The sequence below is a fragment of the Mus pahari genome, chromosome 2 (assembly GCF_900095145.1).
Source record: "Mus pahari chromosome 2, PAHARI_EIJ_v1.1, whole genome shotgun sequence".
Lineage (NCBI taxonomy): Eukaryota > Metazoa > Chordata > Mammalia > Rodentia > Muridae > Mus > Mus pahari.
In genome coordinates this window covers 128,960,268-128,980,494 of record NC_034591.1, presented here as the reverse complement: position 1 = coordinate 128,980,494, position 20,227 = coordinate 128,960,268, and the positions used below count along the sequence as shown (strand labels likewise).

General features: G+C 45.4%; 1 protein-coding gene across 3 annotated transcripts in view; it reads right to left on the bottom strand.

Moving 5' to 3' along the window:
- Positions 1 to 7,407, bottom strand: part of Mtmr14 (myotubularin related protein 14) — a 43,789-nt gene extending 36,382 nt beyond the window's left edge. For 2 of the 3 annotated variants that reach the window (XM_021188886.2, XM_021188893.2), the window contains exons 1-2: positions 7,129 to 7,407; positions 4,711 to 4,859 (exon numbers count right to left, since the gene is read on the bottom strand). In XM_021188886.2, the coding sequence (XP_021044545.1) occupies positions 4,711 to 4,859; positions 7,129 to 7,284 (305 nt within the window). In that variant the 5' untranslated portion in view covers positions 7,285 to 7,407. The remainder of the gene's footprint in view (positions 1 to 4,710; positions 4,860 to 7,128) is intronic. The other variant, XM_029535027.1, reaches the window with a different exon arrangement.
- Positions 7,408 to 20,227: the final 12,820 nt, after the last annotated feature.

Sequence of the window (20,227 nt, the reverse complement as noted above, 5' to 3'; positions counted from 1 at the left end):
TGGGAAGAGAGGCCCCTTGGTCTTTCGAAGATTATATGCCCCAGTACAGGGGAATGCCAGGGCCAGAAGTGGGAGTGGGTGGGTTGGGGAGCAGGGCGGGGGGCGGGGGATAGGGAACTTTCGGGATAGCATTTGAAATGTAAATGAAGAAAATAGCTAATAAAAAAAAGATTTCACTTCAAAAAAAAAAAAAAAAAGAAAAGAAAAAGAAAAAGAAAGCTTGTCAGAATTGATGTGGCAACAGTATTTTCTGGTTTTGTTGGTAGTGGTGTTTTGTTTTTTGTTTTTAATTGTTGGGTGTTTGTTCTTTGGTTTTTCACGACAGGGTCTCTCTGTGTAGTCTTGGCTGTCCTGGAACTCACTGTGTAGACCGGGTTGGCCTCGAACTCAAGAGATCTGCCTCTGCCTCTCTAGTGCTGGGATTAAAGGCATATACTGCCACTGCCACCACCACCATCACCGACCATCTGCCAGGCTTATTTTTTAAAGCCCTTTAAAAAGATTGTATTTGTAGAGGGAGGGAGGGAGGGAGGGAGGAAGAATGAATATGAACATGGAGGCATACATCATGGTGCGTGGTGGTCAAAGGACAACTCTGAGGACATGGTTCTCTCCTAATACCTTGTTTTTAAGGAAGGGTCTCTCATGATTTTTGCCACAATGCTAAATAACTGAGTTTCTGGTAAGTTCTGTCTTCATTCCTATCTTGCTATAGGAGCTCTGGGATCACACATGTTGAGTGCTCACTCACATCTGATTTTTAAACACGGTTTCAGGGGTCAGGACTGTAAGAGAAGCACTACTCACCTGCTCAGACAGCTCATTGGCCCTGGATTTTTGAGGGGGTGGCGGAGACCACTTCACACTATGGCCCAGGCTGGCCTGGAACTCACAGCAATACTGTCTCGGCCTCCAGAGTGAATCAGTAACCTCACCTGTATTGTCCCCTAGCTAGGGCTCTGTGGACTGCCAATGCTTAGTTACGCCCACCACGCCTGGGCCTGAGGATGAGGACTTCACCTATTGGACTCTTGGAGTCCACCACAGAGGCAGCTCAGCAAACACTTACAGCAAACCCTCTGGCCTTCCTGGACAGAACTGGGGAGGTTTCTTCACTAGACCAAGCCCTTTCTGAATCCAGTTACAGCCTGTCTAACTCAGTCTATTCATGTCACAGTAATAATTTATGCTTGCAGTCATATTTCTTCCTATCCAATTATACCCAAATTCTCTTCCTTTCAACAAATACTAATTGCCAATTAATGTCACTTAAATAATATAATGACCATGCAAGAAGTGAAAACTAACTATAAACTCTAAAGCAAGGCACGCTGACATGTCTCTGTGATTCTAGCTATGTAAGGCAAGAGGAGTCTAAGGTCAGACTGAAAACCTTAGCCAAGACCCCATATCAAAAAGAAAAAAGGGGGAGCCTAGTGGCAGTGGTTCTTCCTTTAATTCCAGCACTCGGGCAGCAGAGGCAGTTGGATCTATTAGTTTAGGCCAACCTGGTTTACAGAGCAAATTCTAGGATAGCCAGGGCTACATAGAGAAACCCTAAGTTCTGTTCCTACCATCCATACTAGGAAGTGCACAGCCAGCTGAACTCCAGCTCCAGCAGGACTGGATGTCTCTGGCCTCATTGTTAACTATACGCAAACACACACACTTTAAAAAACTGTTCAAGGCCCTGATTATATGTATATACATACATACATACATACACACGCGCGCGCACACACACACGCGCTAACAAAACTCTTCAAGGGTAGCATACCATTCTTTTCCTAGAAAGTGAGACCCTTATGGACAAGGTGGCAGTAAAGACGAGGCAGACAAGTGGACAGAGGGGAATCATTCCGCTAACTGCCTCTTGGGTAAAGGGAAACTACTCTCTGGGCTTCAACTTTTTTTCTGTGTAGAATAGGGGCGATACTATATTTTTCATAGGTGACATGCGGGACATAAGTGTGTGAAATCCTTACTCAAGACAATCAGAGAGGAATCAAATAATCACTCCTCTTCCCCCTCAATACAGGATCTCATATAGTCCAGGCTTGTTATCAGACTTACCTTGTAGCCAAGAATGATACAGTCAATTCTCCCCTGGGATTACAAGCATGTACTACAATGGCCTGTCTATATAGTGCTAAGGATTTAACCCAGGGCTTCATGTATGCTAAAAACAAGTACTCTATTATCAGCCCCTAGAAATTCTTCTCTTTACTGCTAGAATGAATAAGCACTGAACATGCTTCTGTCAGCACAAGCAACCAACCATAATTGAGAGCTAATTAGAGAATGCTGAATCTTGGCCCCACCTCTGAGGTAGCGAATCAGATTCTGCAGTAACAAGATCTCTTGGTGGGCCGGGTATGGTGGCACACGCCTTTAATCCCAGCATTTGGGAGGCAGAGGCAGGCGGATTTCTGAGTTCGAGGCCAGCCTGGTCTACAAAGTGAGTTCCAGGACAGCCAGGGCTACACAGAGAAACCCTGTCTCGAAAAACTAAAAAAAAAAAAAAAAAAAAACTCTTGGTGGTTCGCTCACATGAATGCTATCAGAGGGCAGAGGTTAAGTGCCACCCAGCACTCACAAGGGTAAAAAGAGGGAAAGAGGTTGGGTTGGGCAAAACATGGACACTTCTAGCTCTACCTCTTGGGTGATGTAAGCAGAAGGTTCATGAGTTTGAGGTCAGTCTTGGGTTACATAGATGACAATGTTGGTAGTAGGTGACGAGAGAAAGTGAGAGGCAGCTACAGACTGACTGACTGTAGCTTACAGGACTATAAAAGGCTAAGTTTCCTACCCTTGGAAGGGAAGTTAGAGAAGCAAAGCCCTTCAGCCCTAGCAATGCCTGGGCGGATGTGATAGCAGTTCTGGGGTCTTCACAGGAGAGTAATGTACTGATTTTTCAAGGGATGGTCCTCTTCTAGGTATCCCTTCACACATAAAGGCTTCAATTCTTAACCCCTCTGACCATGCTGTTCATCTGCTTGTAAACCATCTCTCCCCACATCTGGCTATAGAATATAAGGCATCTAAGGGGGTCTGAGAATGCAGACTGTGGGAACTGCTTTAGAAGGTCCAAGAGGGGGTCCTGGAGTCCACAGTCTTCATTTGTGCACACGTGTGACTGGTGAAAAGCACTACACCCACACTTCCCAAAAGGCCACACTCCTTGGCAATGATCAGTGCTCCACTGAGTTGAGCATAGTGGCTCACACCTGTAATCTCAGCACATGGGAGGCTGAGGCCTAGTTGATAAAGGCCAGTCAGGACTACAACGTGAAACCTTGTTTCAAAGCAAACAAAAAAACCCAAAACAAACTAAACATGAGGAAGAAAGGAAAGGGAAATTTCGGAAGGAGTGGGAAAGGAAGGAAGGAGAAAGAAGCAAAAGGCAGGGCAAGGAAAGAAAAACCCTATTCAAAAGTTGTCCAGAACTTTGGGGAAACACTGTTACACAAGCTCTCTATCACAAAGTCATCTCAAACACACCACCAGGGAGATCAACCATTCTCTAGGTTTGCCTACAGCAGCACTTCTCAGCTCTTTCCACACACATGAATTGCTTAGGCATCTTGGTATGCCATGATTTTAACCCATGGCTCTAAAAGCCCAAGAGTCCACACTTCCCCCAATGTCTTGGGAGACAACGGCTTTGCTTCGAGCAGCAGGAGCTTACCCATCACCCTCATTTACAGGGCAAAGATTATATAGCAGCTCCTGGAACATCCTTTAGACAGCAAGCAGGGAACTTAAGGGAAGAACTAGGAGCAGACATGGAGCCTCAGTGTTGTGAATAATTATCCATGCCAAAGAACCATAACCCTTTACTACCTGATGAGATAGTCCCTATCAGGTGTTTCAAGTCTGCTCTGCTGTGCACTGTTTCAGGTGTTTCAAGTCTGCTCTGCTGTGCACTGTTTCTCTATGTAGAGCCTGGGACAGGCCTCAGTGTACATGGTAGCTCTTACACATCAGGGTTGCATTAGCACAATTTATCATCAGGAACTGCACAAGCCACCCTTCCAGAATTTTAATTAGTCCTTGCAAGCCTTAATTATGAGGAGGCCGGGAATTACCAAAGAAAAACTAAGGACAAAGAATGAAAAACTTGCCTAGTGTTAGTTGCAGAGTCAGAAAATGGACAAGTAGGATGCTAACTCAAGCAGTGTGACTGTAGGCCCAGGTTAAGAGACACACATGGGAAACACTCCTAAGCCTGTCCTGAAAGCTGGGCATGGTGGCACAAGCCTGCAACCCCAGAACTGAGGCAGTGGAGGCAGGAGGATCAGAAGTTAAAGATCATTCCTCTGGCTACAAAGTGAGCGCATGGCCAACTCAGGCTACATGAGGGTACTACCTCGATAAAATACAGTCTATCTTGATATGTCATCATTCCTTCCAACTATACCTACTAAAGACAAACAAAAGATGGCCCTGAAGTTGTTCAGAGAGGTATGTCTGGTGTCTTAGGTCAGTGAGGTCAAACAGAGGAGTGAAAGAGAGCTGCAGGGCTGGGACTCTCCACTTCTCATCTGAAGCTGCACTACTTGGCCAATCAAACTCAAACCTTAAGTCAGAAAAGATGCCAGAAACTAACCCCACCTGAGCAAAGTGAGCATGCCCTGCCCAGTCTCCTGACCCTGGGGATGAGCCTCTGAGGTCCACCCGACATGCACACTACAGTCACAGGATGCTCACGTGTCTTTCTCTTTCTCAGAACTCTCATACTCCAGGAATACGATGTGGCGGGGGTAGTGGCCGCAGATATCACCATTCACATTTGGAATCACGCTGAAACAGTAGTCACGGCCAAATAGCTCCAGACATCTCTTCTCAATGCGTTCAACCTGCATAGAGAAGGAGACTTGAGCCTGCAGAGAATTCTCGGGTTCTGAGATCGTGAGCTTAAGTGGCCCATGATCCAAAGAGGCCCCTGGGAGTAAGTGACAAGCACTTTTGTGATCATCGTTCAAGGCTAGGAAGAAACATGATGCTGGACCGTGGGCTCTTCTATATTAACTCACACGTGGTATGCTTCAGGTGGCACCTAAGCCCGTCAGCCATACTGCACAAAAGACTGTGTAGTCAATACCCATTAGCCCAGCTAAAGGCTGAAGCAGGAGGGTAAAGCATTCACAGGAAGACTGGGCTACATACCGAGACCTTGTCCCAAAAAAACAAAGCAACAGTAACCGTTGCTTTAGGTTACTATTATAGCATTAACATATCATGTTCCTTTAACACCAGATTTTTCTTTTCTGTTCTACAGCCCCAGAAACTCGAGTTGAAGCTCCAGTCAGCTGGGCATGATGGTGCACACCTACAATCTTAGTACATGGATGTTGAGGCAGGAGGATGCTGAGTTCAGTGTGTGTGTGTGTGTGTGTGTATATATACATATATATATACATACACACACACATAGTCATACATATATATGTATATACATATATATGAATGACTCTATCTCAAGACCATATCTCAACAACACCTACAAAACTAAAGCAGCTCTAGTCAGCAAAATCAGTAAGAGCTTCAGACAGTTGTCTCTTTACATACCATCTGCTTATAAAACTGAAGGCAAGGCTCCCTTCTAAAATTAATCCTTTTGTTCACAGTTCAGTGAAAAGCCCACTGGAAGAAAAGTTTACAGCCTGTGACACATCAAGAACTTTTCAAGAGATCATGAAGCCTGGAGCAGTATTAAGACCAGCTGTGGTGAGAGTGAGGTTTAACTTGTAAAGCCCTAATCTTCACAGGCATTAAGAGGGAAGTGAAATCCATCAAAATCACGTGCCTCCTATAACCACGCAAAAGAGTCCCCTTGAAGTCAGCTGTGGTAGCTCACACGTGTATGTAGTGCTTGGAGAGTAAGGCAGGAGGACCATTAGTTACAAGCCATCCTGGGATAATGACTATGAAGCCAAGCCAGGGCCACAGACAAAAGACCATGCCTCAAAACACACAAGATTGGTGATGTATCTCAGCTGGTAGAATGCCTGTCTGGCATGCATAAAAACCTGTGTTCAATCTCCAGCAGCACATAAACCAAGCATGAGGGTAAACACCTGTAGCCCCATCACCTAGGAAGTGGAGACAGGAGGAGCAGGAGTGTATGACTGGCCTTGGTTTGGATAACGAATGTAAGGCTTATCTGAATATGCAGTACAAATTCTAGGGTCTGCCTCCCCAGAAATTGTGATTTAAGAGAATCTAAGACCAGAAATCTTTGTGTTTATCAAGAGCTCCAAATGATGCCAATTATAGTCTGAAAGGTACTTGGTTGTCTGGTTTGATAATACCACATCAGTGATTTTTCTTAGGTTACCTCGGAGATTAATAGAAGATGTCTCAGCCCCTAGGTAACCTCTGGGGCCAAACCAGTTTTATGGCCCAGTACAGAGACAAACGCCAACGTGTAATGCCACACTGGGAAAGAGAAAGGGCAGGGTCTACCAGTGCTGGGGTCAAGTATGCCTCTACCAGACAGAAGCTCTCTTCTCAGACCTGGTGACTAGGGCAGAGGGAAATTCCCGGGGTCGGGGGACAACGGACAGAGCCTCCTGATAAAAGGAACAGAAAGGGAGTGTGGGTTCTCTTCTTGCTCTACAGGAAAGGAAAGGGAAGGGCCTAAGTCATGCTGGTACCTTATAAGGAGGCGACACACTCCGCTGTTCTCTGGGCTCCATAATGTCACACTACTCCAGACTCCTACTCTGATCTCTGGTCCAGGAGTCTCTTCCCCATTTTTACTTAGATTTTGGGTTTTTTTTTTTTTGTTTTGAACCTGTTGATAACCCGTCCTGGGCTCACGAAGGATAGCGATCTTCTCTAGTTCCTATTGTCTAACCTTTACACCTGGCCCACAACTCCGACCCTTGACCTCCAAACCCCTATTAAAGCAACACCCCCCCCCCCAACCCACAAGGAGCCTCGGTCCTCCTCTTTGGTGTTAAGCCGGATCCTTACTCTCGGAGGCCACATCCCGGATAAGTTCCTCTCCTGTGCCTTCCCAAGGAGGTCTCCTTCCAGCTCTCCTCCCATTCCGAGCCTCAGTCTTCCCTCGGTAACTCAGGCCAGGGACCAGTTCCAGGTCGCTGCACCTCTGGGGCTCACCTTAGAGCCGCTCTTCCCGCCGCTGTCCTTGGCACGGTACTGAGTCCGGGAGAACTCCTCCAGCAGCTCCCAGAGCCCGGGCTCCTGAGGCGGCGGGCTGCCCGACGAGGCGGTGGGACCCGCCGAGGCGGCGGCGGCGGCCCGAGCACCCGCCATGCACAGCCTCGAGTCCCCTCAGGGCGCCTTCCCCCGACCCATGGCACCTGAAGCTCGGACACCGGCTCTAAAAGCTCCTGAACCGACTCAGCCGCCGCCTTCTTCTTCCACTTCCGGCCCCGCCCCACTTCTCCGGATGTTTACTCCCGCCTCGGCCAATCAGAGCCCGGGGTTCGTGCCCGGCCCACAGGTCCCCGGCCCACCCTGACGCGGAGGGATCCAAGTGGCCTCACGGCAGGGGCCACGCTCCGCCCAAGGGGTTTCCCCGGGGGAAGCCGGGCTGAACCACCGCGGCTGCGGGCGGGGGGACGGCGGGAAGCGTTGGCAAGAGGAGAGGAAGGAAGCGCCTGAGGCCTGAGTTAGCGCTGGCAGCCAGAAGACAAGAGCTGCAGGAATCAAAATAGCGTTTCAAACAGCACTTCTCCTCCACTGCTCTTAGGGACGACCCTGCCAATGTAGCGTGGTTCATCATCCTATTTATTTTAAAGGATTTTCTAGCTGGTGTCAGCAGGCAAACACCAAAGGATGAAGCATGAGAATCAAGCGTTTGAGACTAGCCTAGACCACACCTTAAATTTTTAAAAAAATGTTTAAAAAAGTGTAGATAATAGAGTAATGTTCCTTCATTTTCCTATCAGCTGCTTTCATCATAAATCAACACATGCCAACCTCCTGCTCAGTTCTTCCCTGTCTACGGAATTATTTTATTTGTGTATTGGGCTGTTGTTTTATTTGTTGTAGGAAATTATTTGTGGTATAGCCAAGGCTTCCCTTGAACTCCTGACTCACCTGCCTCCACTTTCCAGGTGCTGAGAATCTCAAATATCAGTCCCAAATTCCTAGAATTGTTAGTCTCAGAAGATGTGTGTGCTGTCTACCCCCAAGTATCAATGTTTGGAGAAAACGGGCTAAGGCCTTCTCCAGTATTGCATATCTGAGGGAGAATTGCTCATTTGGCCATCAGTCAGTTGATTAAGCTTTAACTTATGTCCTAAGAAAACTTTCAAAATGAAATTGATACTGTGAAAATATAGTAAGTTAACGTAGTGTCTAAAAGTATTCATTTTCTTAGATTTGTAAAGAAATCTAAGGAAAACACAAACCACAACCCCCACTGATTGTCAGTCACTCTTCATGCTCAACTAGGTCCTGTCCTGAATTCTAATACTGGAAACTAGTTTTCCCTTTTGGGCATGATGGTCAAATAGAATCAAAATACACATTTTTAAAAATTATTATCTAGTCCCGTCTTCTAAACTGTGATGATTACTCTTGCTTCCCAACTTGGGGAAAGGACTCTTCAGTTGAGTAATTGCCTCCACCTGATTGGCATCTGGGCATGTCTGTGGGGCTTTTTCTTGATTGCTAATTGATGCAGAGGGGGGTGTCCACTTTGGAGAGGTGGTCCTGGGTTGTAGAAGAAGGCAGGCTGAGCGAGTCACAGGGATCAAGCTGGTAAGCAGTGTTTATTTTTCCATAGCCTCTGCTTCACTTCCTGCCTCCAGGTTCTTGCTTGAGTTCCTGTTCTGCCTGATGGTCCTCAATGATGATGGATTGTGATGTGACAGTGTGAGCCCAATAAACCTCTTCTTGGCTTGCTTTTGTTTTTATCATAGCAACAAAAGTAGAACAAACATAACGTCTTTAAGATTTTTCTAGCCAATCGCAATGGCCTGTACCTGTGAGTGAAGACTTCAGAAAGCTGAGGCAAAAGACAAAGGAACCATCAAGACCAGCTATGCTACTACAATGTAAGACTCACTCTCAAAAAAAATCTGTTGCTATGAGTTATTTTGTAGATACTTTTGGTAAATACACACACACTGTCTCACCAGCCCTACTAGTGATATCTTATTGGGCTTTAAAAAAAAAATGCAGCAGGGCAGTGGTGGTGTATGCCTTTAATCCCAGCACTTGGGAGGCAGAGGCAGGTGGATTTCTGAGTTCGAGACCAGCCTGGTCTACAGAGTGAATTCCAGGACAGCCAGAGCTACACAGAGAAATCCTGTCTCAAAAAAACAAAAAACAAAACAAAACAAAACAAAAAAGCAACCATCCTTCCTTCCACCCTTCTTCCATTCCACAGGGTCTTCTGTAGCCCAGGATGGTCCCAAGGTCCCTGTGTAGCTGAGGATCACCTTACACTTCTCTGCCTCTTCCTCTTGAGTAGATACAAGCATGTAGTAACATACCTAGTTTAGCAGTGCTAGAGACCTTTGTGAATCAAACCTAAGGCTTGAGTAAAATAGGCAAACACTGTACCAACTGAATGCTACACAGCTCCTCTTTTAATTTTGGTATTAGAATCTCACTATATTACCCAAACTGGCTCAGGCTCTAGATAAGAACTGAATCTGGCCAAAAGTCAAGCGTCTTTATCAAGCTGAAGTATAGAATACATACGTATGAAGACACCCACTTTAGTTGTGACTGTTGATTGATGAGCATCTATGTCACCTCAGAAAGCACCCTTGTCCTCTGCAGGTTGCTCTCACTCAGAGCCACCCCCAGACGGCCACCGATTTGCTTTCTGTCACTAGATGTTCCTATAAATGGAATCAGACAACGTGTCCTCTCCTGCATCTGGCTTCTTGGGCAGAGTTAATTTTGGTTTGAATTTGCATATCCCTGATTAATGAAGCTGATCACCTTTTCCATATTTATTGCTGATTTGAATATTCTCTCTTGGGTGCTTGTAAACATCTTTTGCCCATTTTTCTTTCCTCCTCCTTCCCCCTCTTCATTTTGTTTTGTTTCTTTGGGGATCATGGGCATAGACTCACTATGTATCCCCAGGCTGGCCTGGAATTCACTATGTATGTAGTCCAGGATAGTGTATACCTCTCTCTCCAGCATCCAGGAGGCTGAGGCAAGGGATTGAGAGTTAAGGCCTGCCTGAGATACCCAAGGAGTTCCAGGCTGATATTCGGGTGCCACCATGTCTAGTTCCCCACTATTTTCTAAAATTGACTTTAAAGTATTTGTGAAATGGGGTCTCATGCATATCAAACTTGATAACCTTGAACTCTTGGTCTTCTGGTCTCTGCTTCCTGAGGGCTGGGTACATGCCACTACACCTGTTCTGCAATACTGGGGGGCGGGGAATGGAGGCCTTCCTTCGAGGTAGGCAAAGTCTACGCCCACTGAGCTACATCCCAACCCCTGAGGTTTTGTGCTTAGTGTAAACTAGAAGTAAAGAATCTTTTTCTTCCCAACTTTCTCGCTTTCTCTCCCCCCCACCCCCCCAAGATGTACCACTATTCCTGTGCCCATAACATTTTCCAATTTCCATCTAGCTCAAGTGCTGTAAATTGTAAAAAGTCCCAGGACCTTTTTTTTTTTTTTTGGTAGCTATATCTGAGCAGCTCAATGAACCCTTTTATTTTAGAGGTGCTTTAATATCAAAAGTTTTATTTTAACATTTTTTTAAAGAATACCTAATAGATTGAAAGAAACTTATTTAAAAAGTATCACCTTTGGTCTAAGTCAGGGATGTCCTGTTTTTTTAAATGATCACATGAGGACATAAATGTCTTTGCATAGGCCCTTTCTTCCCATTAAGATTCCAACAAGGAAAAGTGCATAGTCTCACATATAGTTCTAACCCTGAGAGACTGAGGCAGTAGGATTGCTCTCAGTTTGACTCCAGCCTGGGCTACAGAAGGAGACTCTCTTAAAACAAAACTAAATTCAAACAAGTATTTCCTTTCCAGCCTTGGCCTATCAGGCACCATACTGCTGCCCAGCAAGAGCTTGTTTGACATTCACAAATTCTTCCTTAGGGAGGAGAGATTGCAGCTGAGGAAGACGCTGCACGCCCAGACAAGGCTATTATGGTCTTCGAGCCTCGAGCGCCTTGAAGTCTGGGCTACATGAACGAGTGGTTCATCTCAGGTATTCCTGCTGGCACCCTCCCGATGAGAGTGGCCAGCACCTCTGAGCCTATCCCCATCCTACCCCTGCTACTCGGCACTGAAGCCATTCTAAGTCTGACAGGTCCTGCCCCAAAGGTTGGAGAACCAGGGACCTTCAAGGCTTACGAGAGGGGAAAACTGCAGACATCTACTGAGGGGGTGCTGTGTCTCTAGGCTGACAAGAAAGCCAAGGCTGTTTAGAAGTACATCTGCTATGGATACTGAGGTCAAAGAGGATTGCTTTTGCTTAATAAACCTGTATCCAGGAAAACGTTATTGATTTCTATTGTTGCCTTTGAGACATGGTCTTACACCGTAGCTCAGGTTGGCCTTAGTCTTGAGCTAATTCTGCTGCCTTCGCCTCCCAAAACCTGGGATTACAGGTAAGCCACCGAAGCTTTCTCCTCAAAAAATGTTTTTAGTGCAAAGCTAAAACAAAATGTAACAGTAAAACCCAGAGATGAGTGTGATGACGTGCACCTGTAGTACAGGTGCAACACAGGTGTGATACAGGTATAATACAGGTGCAACACAGGTGTAACACAGGTGCAATACAGGTGTGCACCAGGGATCTCAGTGTGTAAGATGCTGAGGCGGAAGGATTGAGAGTTTCAGGCTAGTTTTAGCTACATAGCAAACTACTATATAGAAAAATTAAATATCCAAACTATGTTCAAACTTGCATTCAAGGCATCTCCCAAATTTTGAACTCCATTTCCAAACATTCTCCTTTTCTTTCAGTTTTGGGTGCAATTGTTTGCTTTGCTTCGTTGTTTGAGTCTCTTGTACTCGAGGTTAGACTCTTAAGTAGCCAAAAATCTATAACCTGGAACTTCTGTTCCTCCCACCTTTACCTGCTGAGTGCTGGAGTTACAGACACACACTATCATGTTTTTAGGATGGGATCAAGCCTAGGGTTCTGTGTATGCTCGCCAAAAACTTACCAAATGATCTACATTCATAATCTCTTTTTTCTCCCCTCCCTCTCTCTGTGTGTAAGACTTCTGTGATGTCATTTTGGGTCCATAAAGCAAACATTTTCTCTAAAGGGGCAGCACACGATCTGGTGACCCGGGCCACACAAGTGTAAGGCATCTGTCGGCTGCCTTACCCTCTGTCTCTGGTGTTGATGCCAAGACTCAGGTGCTGTCAGTCCTATTCAGCCCTCTCAAAGCTCTCCACTATTAGCACACTGCTGTTAACACCAAGGCCAAATGAGGCTGGCAAGATGGCAGGCAAAGTTGCTTGCTACCAAGCCTGCTGACCTGAAGTTGACCCCAGGACCTATCACATAGTGGAAGAAGAGAACCAACTTCAATAAAGCTCTCTTCTCACATGCACCCGGGCACACACACATAACTAAATTAATGAAAAAAATGAATTTTTTTTTTTGAGACAGGGTCTCACTATGTAGCTCTGGCTATCCTGGAACTCTATAGACCAGACTGGCCTCAAACTCACAGAGATCTTCCTACCTCTGCCTCTCCAGTGCTAAGATTAAAGGCATGGGCCACCATGTGGGTTTAAAGAAATGTTTGTTTTTCTTTTTAAAGTCAATATGGTTGCAGACTGGTCAACATAGTCTTAGAGATTTTACTGACAGAAGTAAACTGCTACACAGACATCATCTGGGGAACCGAATTCGCCAGAGGGAGCAGAGGGAACCAGAGGGAATCTGAGACTGTCCTGCAAGGTTTGAGAAGGTCCTAGATTTGCAGTTTGCCTTCTGACCTGATCATTCTAATGGATTCATCAAGTTTACACCACCATGCTACAAACACCCCTGCCAGCAAAGCAATGATCCGCAGGCGACAAGGAGGAAGAAGATCAGTTAAGACGACTCAGTAGCTGGTGCTGGCTCAAACTTCTAGAGTCTGACACCAGGCCGTTTAGTTAGGCCTGTTTAAGCATAGCATGATTTAGGAAAAAGTTTCCTGATGATAATTAACTCAATCCCGTGTGTAAAACAAAGCTTAAGCCATGTTCACAGTGAAACTCTTTACAAAACATAACTGTATAAGTCAGGGTTCTCTAGAGTCACAGAACTTACGGATAGTCTCTATATAGTAAAGGAATTTATTGATGACTTACAGTCTGCAGTCCAATTCCCAACAATGATTCAGTAGTAGCTGTAAATGGAAGTCCAAGCATCTAGTAGTTGCTTGGTCCCACACGGCAAGCAGGTGAAAGAGGGAGAACCCGACTCCTTTCTTCCAATGTCCTTATATGGTCTCCAGCAGGTGTAGCCCAGATTAAAGGTGTGTGCCACCACACCTTTAATCCCAGATGACCTTGAACTCAGAGATCTCCCTGTCTTAATCTTCTGGAATCCATAGCCACTATGTCTCAAGATCTCCATACCAAGATCCAGATCAGAAACTTCTATCTCCCAGCCTCCAGATTAGGTTCACTGGTGAGCCTTCCAATTCTGGATTGTAGTTCATTTCAAATATAGTCAAGTTGACAACCAGGAATAACCACTACAATAATCAACCTCTTCCATGAAGATGGGTTCTATTGACTGAGAAGCAATGCTCAAGGTAAGGGTATAGGGAGGGAGACTGAGATAAACATAAGGGTCTGGGGGAGCCAGGTGTGGCCTGGCCCTGCAGACAGCACAGAGAGCACCAGGCTACTTGTCACGTGTATTTCCAGCCTCCTGGGAAGGAAACAGGTTATATGTCTTTGGAAGAGACAACACTCCGCTTTCAACATCCCTAGTTTCCCAAGTACTTCTCTGTAAGCGCCAGGATCCAGCACGCTCTACAGCAGGTGTGTAGGTCAGATTTAGAATGCTAGGCTTGCTGAAGTTTTTTCCAACTGCCTCCAAAGAGCCAAGTGTTCAAAGCAGCTGTTCCTCATTACAGGACTCGGAGATCATGGCCCAGCGTGAGATTACTGGCTCTGTGTGACTGAGCCTGCATCTCTCAAGTTGTCAGTCTATTCTGCACCTGCACAAATCTGTCTTTGCTTTTATCTGACCCTTGTTTATGTTATTGCATGTGTTTATCGCCTTTTTTCCCTCAAGAGTTATTTTATTTTTAACGATGTGTCTGTATATGCCTCTGTATGAATATGTTCACATGAGCACACTGTGTTCGGAGGCCAGAAGAGGGTGCTGGATCCCCTGGGGCTGAGTTACAGGTGGTTGTGGGGTCCTGACATGGGTGCTGGGACCCAAACTTAGGTCCTCTGCTAGAGCAGAAAGTGCTCTTAACTGCTTAGCCATCTTTCCAGTCCAATGGCTGCCATCAATACAGCCTACCTCTGTTACTCCTTGAGAGGTCACAAAACTGTGACATTCTAATCATGTTTGTGTATCTATTAACAGGATTCAACTTTGAAGAGCAACTCTGGGCAGGGGTGGGAGGAGGCAGTGAGATGGGTCAGTGGTAAAGTGCTTGCTGAGTGAGCCTGGCTACCAGCCTCTTAAATCACTGAAACCCAAGCAAAGATGGATGAAGAGGAAAGAACCATCTCCATAAAATTGTTCTCTTCCCTCTACACATGAACCAGGGTACATGTATGCATGCATGCATGCGAGTGCGTACACACACACACACACACACACACACACACCATTAAAAACCCAACTTCTTATCAACTATTTGACCACTCTGAAATATGTAAAAACTTGACGTATCTCCCTTTACTAACCTGTTTTTTGGTAGTATAACTGCCCAGTCTTACTGTATCTTGTTAGGCCACGCTCAGGTGATATCCTTGTGAGGCCTGCTTTTTTTTTTTTTTTTTTTAAGTAAGCAGTGGAAGAGTTGATCTGAGCAAGAAAGCAAGCAGGGGAGGAGGGACTAGAAGGAGTGGAGGGGAACCTGCGGTAGGGATGTAATGTGGGGGAGACAAATAAAAGTTAAAAATAAATAAATAAGTGGGCAGGGTTTTAATGGATGAGATGCATTTGAATCTTGTCCTGGTTGGTTCCAGTTATCAAGTTGACATGGCCTGGAGTCACCTGAGGGTGCCTTAATTGAGGGAATTGGTTTATGTCTGTGTCTGTTAAGAGACTGCCTTAATTAATGGTTGAGGTGGGATGGCCTAGCCTACTGTGGGGAGCTCTTTAAAAAATGCTATATGGAAAGCTACTACTATAGGAAAAATATATAATTTAAATGGAGTTAACCCTATAATGGGGAGATAATACCTCCCTCAGACACCATTGGCTATCAAATAAAATGGTCAGTACCAAGTATGGGTTTTGAGTTATTTGTCAGTCCCATTGATCCCCTGTAAATGGTATTTAAATGCTATTTAATAACTATTAGTTATTAATATGACCCAGCCAGTCCCCCACTAATCAAGGCAGAGTCCTAAGAATTTTTTTTTTGATCAGCTTTAGCAAAATTACTGGGCAAATTACCCCTAATCTATTTTTCTATATGCTAGACTGTTAATTTCTCAGCTGCACACCCCAAGTACTTGCTGTCTGAGTCTCAAGGCCTGGGTTATTTCTGCTCCACCAGTCTATCCTCAGGGGACATTTTACTCAGCCATGTGTTCCTAGTCCATCATGTCTAATGGAGACTTCCTGTTTTCTCTGTCTTCCTTCTCCTTCTCTCTCCTCCTCCTTCCTCTTTTTCTTTCTGGTAACTGAAGCCCCATCTGCCTCTATTCTCCCCAGTAATTGGCTGTAGCCACTTTTATTTAACCTATAGCTTTAAATATGGGGGGGGGGCAAGGTTTACATAACAAAGACTGATGTAAGAGTTACTTTGCTCCTCTGGAGGCAACCAGATCTTGGGGTTCAGAATTTAGCATTTGTATACACAGCACCAGACCATCCTCCCAACCCCCCCCCACACACACATTATAGGCTGTTGCCATGGCTTTCCAGAATTTGATGGTAAGACCCTATTGTTTAAGACTAACTATCTGAGTCATAGGACATGGTGACATCAGTCAACTACCACCTGGAAGCTTCATTTCTACCAACTAGCTTTCATAGTTGTGGTGGTTTGAATGAAAATGGCCCCCACAGACTCATAAGGATTGGGACTATTAGGAGGTGTGGCCTTGTTAGGGGAAGTGTGTCACTGAGGGTAAGCTTTGAGACTTCAAGTGCTCAAGCCAAGCCCAGTGTCACTCTTCCTGCTGCCTGCCAATCCAGATGTAGAACTCTCCCCTCATTCTCCACCAGCATGTCTGCCCGTGTGTCACCACGCTTTCTATCATGATGAAGATGATGGACTAAACCTCTGAACCTGTAAGCCAGCCTCAATCAATTGTTTTCCCTTATAAGAGTTGTCAAGACCATGGTGTCTCTCCACAGCAGTAGAAACCTTAATCAAGATGATAGCTGGAAAGTTCTATGTGTGCTACAGGGAGGAAAAAAACCTGTCCTCAGTCTTGCCCAGCTGTGAGTCCGGCAAGCTATAACCACTGGCTTGGCTATATGAACCCACTGGTGCAATGGTAGTAGGAACGTTATGGAAATAACCAGTTGCTTCCTAATTGGGTTTAAAGCTCATTCTGTAAGATGGACCTTATATATGATATTGTTAATTCTGTAAGATGGACCTTATATATGGTACTGTTAACTGGACTAAACACTCTTTGCTGACTAGGTCATAGACCCTAGGGGAGAATTTGGAACTTTTTTTTTTTTTTTGATAGACATAGTAATAAGCTTCTCCCAATGTTCTTATCTTTATAGCTATAGATTAGTATATCTCGCACCCCTCATCATAGAAGCCTTTTTAGAGAGACCCATAGCCAGTCAACATGCAGAGAAAAAAATACTGTGAAACACTCAACTCTAAACGGGATACCCATATCCCAGTGCCTCTCTACGAGGTTCAGGGGTCATGTTAGAATAAGGCGTGGAAAGAATAAGTGGCTCTCTGTAACAAAACGATATTTGCCGGATACGACACCGCAGTTGTACACATGCACTCACCATGTCTAGTATTCCATATACAATACCTGAACAAGATCAAGCCAGCCAAAATCTCAGCACAGGCAGGAAAGGGGAACCATCAAGTCCCATCCCTCTCTGGTAGCTAATAGGAGAGAAAGACCAATTTTTCTTCAAGGATGTGGTTCCTGGGAGGCTATCCATGATCCAGTGGATGGTTCCATACTCATGCACATACTGGCACCCTGAGCAACTCAAAGGGTACTAAATAAAGAAAGGGAGATATTGCTGGGCAGTGGTGGTGAATTAATCCTACCTAGCGCTTGAGAGGCGGAGACGGAGGCGGAGGCGGAGGCGGAGGTGGAGGCGGAGGCGGAGGCAAGCAGATCTCTGTGAGTTTGAGGGCAGCCTGGTTTACAAAGCTAGTTCTAGGACAGCCAGGTCTACACAAAGAAACTGTCTTGAAAAATCAAACCAAATAAAATAAAAAAGAGGAGAGCACATGGGGTTTGGAGGGAAATGTGTGGAATAGGAAAGAGAATGGAGGGGTGTAGATGGGGGCAGATTTAATCTAAACATATTATGTGCACATATGGATATTAAGTAAACTAGTTCCTTACCAAAACTAACAAGCATGTTAGGTCACAAGTTCAGAGCTCTCTTCCTCGGTTGGTTGGCCCATTGTTTCTGGTTCTGTGGTAGGGCAGTGCACTGTGGTGGGAGCACACGGCAGGAACCCTCACCTCCTGACAGAGCAGAGTAAAGAAGAGACCAGTGGACCCCTGATTCCTTTAAGGACCCACCCTCAATGATGTAGGACCTGGAGCTAACCCTGCCTCTCTAAACTTTCATTGCTTCTAGTCGTGCAAGCTGGGGACCAAGCCTTTCACAATTAGCCCATGGGGGAAATGTATGCAGGGCCACAGCAAATAGGGACCTTCAGTGGAGAATCTCAGGATCCAGCTGCCTTCTCCCAGACTCTGGTCCACTTTGGTGACTCCTCACTCACTCGACCTAATGCTACACTCACTCTATGTCCCTCCCTTGCTTCCTGAGTTCTTTAGTTTTTAGGGTTTGTTTGTGTTTGGTTTTGACATAGTCTTACTGTGTAGCCCTGGTTGACTTGGAACTTGCCATGTAGACCAGGCTTAAATTCACAGGCATCCATCCCACTGCCTCTCCCCAGTGCTGGTATTGATGTGGCATCATGGCACCTCTTTGTTTTTTAAGACAAAGTCTCACACTGTAGCCCAGGCTGGCCTTCATATATATATATGTTTTTTCGAGACAGGGTTTCTCTGTATAGCCCTGGCTGTCCTGGAACTCACTTTGTAGACCAGGCTGGCCTCGAACTCAGAAATCTGCCTGCCTCTGCCTCCCGAGTGCTGGGATTAAAGGCGTGTGCCACCACAGCCAGCTAAAAGTTTTATATTTTTAAACAAACAGATAGGTTCATTTATTTATAGATAGTGTCTCATGTATCCTGGTCAACTTGAACACACTGTGTAGCTGAGGAGCTCCTGATCCTCCTGTCTCCACCTTCTAAGTGCTTGGTTACAGAGGCTGCTGCTCTGCTGGGCTCTTTGACTGCTTCCTTGTTTGATAGTGCCTTGAGATACAGCTCAGGCTAGAGTGGAGCCTGTGGTCTTCCTGCCATAGGCTCCCGACAGCAGGGATTGCAGACGTGCCTTCCTGCCCACAGCTCTGGTCAGTTTCACTTCCCACTTGCCCGGTAAGGCCTGTCTCTGGTGTGTCTCTGTGGGAGGAAGACTTCCCTGAATGAAGGCTGCACTGCAGACCACTCTGGAACCCAGAGGGACCAAAATGGGAATGGGAGGGAGGAAGTGTAAGGGGATGGAAGTTCATGACTCCTTCCACCATGAAGCAGCAAGTCCAAGAAGCACTGGGCTGCAGCAAGGCCTTGAACTGAAACCTCTGGATTCATTAAAAGAAAATCTTCCAATTTAAGTTGTTTTCTTGAGCATTTTGTCCCAGAAATGGAAGTCTGACGGTTACCAAAGTAAAAACCTTTGCAGCTTTAATGGCAGTGCCAGGGAACTAGCTGACAGCGTGGAGAACCTCCACCCTGGACAAATGTGTGTGCTACTCTAGGAGAAATAAATATGTCACAAAAGGGCCAGAGAGATGGCTCATCAGATAAAGGTAGTTATCACCAAGCCTGATGACTTGGGTTTGATGAAAGCAGAGAGAGATCTGATTCTTATAAGTTGCTCTGAGGCCTCCACACGTGTTCAGCTATGTGTACAATCATGTCCCCATATATACATAAATAAGTGTAATACTTTTTTTTCCCCCTAGGAAAACTGTCATGGTTGCAAAATGTTCCTGGAAGGAGTACATCCTTTTTTCTTTTCTTTTTTCTTTTTTCTTTTTCTTTTTTTCTTTCTTTTTTTTTTTTTTTGAGACACAGTTTCCCTGTGTATCCCTAGCTGTCCTGGACGTCACTCTGTAGATCAGGCTGGTCTGGAGCTAAGAGCTAAGAGCTCTGCCTCCTGAGTGCTGGGATCAGAGGTGTGCACGACCACTGCCCTGCAACATGTACAGCTCTTACTAGGACAAATCTAAACCGTGAGCCTGCAACAGTGCTTCGCACTTGGCACAGCTGGGAACAAGGCTTCATTGTGTAAGAGCCCTTCGCATCTCTACTATCCAAGGGGAAGGAGTTGACAAATTCATATAAGAAATGGTGGCCTGGGATGTAACCAAAGACACAACGCCTTGAAAACCACTTAAATGTGCCACAGGAGCAAGAGCTTCGGTGAAGAGCACAGTTTTCTTTTATAGAGATCCAGGTTTGGTACCCAGCACCATCTGGTAGTGTGCAAATACCGGTGCCAGGGAATCCATCACGCTTTCCTGGCCTCCCCTGGCACTGGGCATGTCCATGGTACATATATATACATGTAGGTAAATACTCATGCACATAAACATTTTTTAAAACTATGCTGTCTTTTTTATTATTATTTAAATGGTTATTACATTTAATTTTTGTAATATTATGTGCATTGGTGTTTTACCTGCTCGCATGTCTGTGTGAGAGTGTCAGACCCTTTGGAACTGGAGTTATGGACAGTTGTGAGCTGCCATGTAGTGGCTGTGAATTTAACTTTGGTCCTTTTTTTTTGTCTTTTTTTTTTTT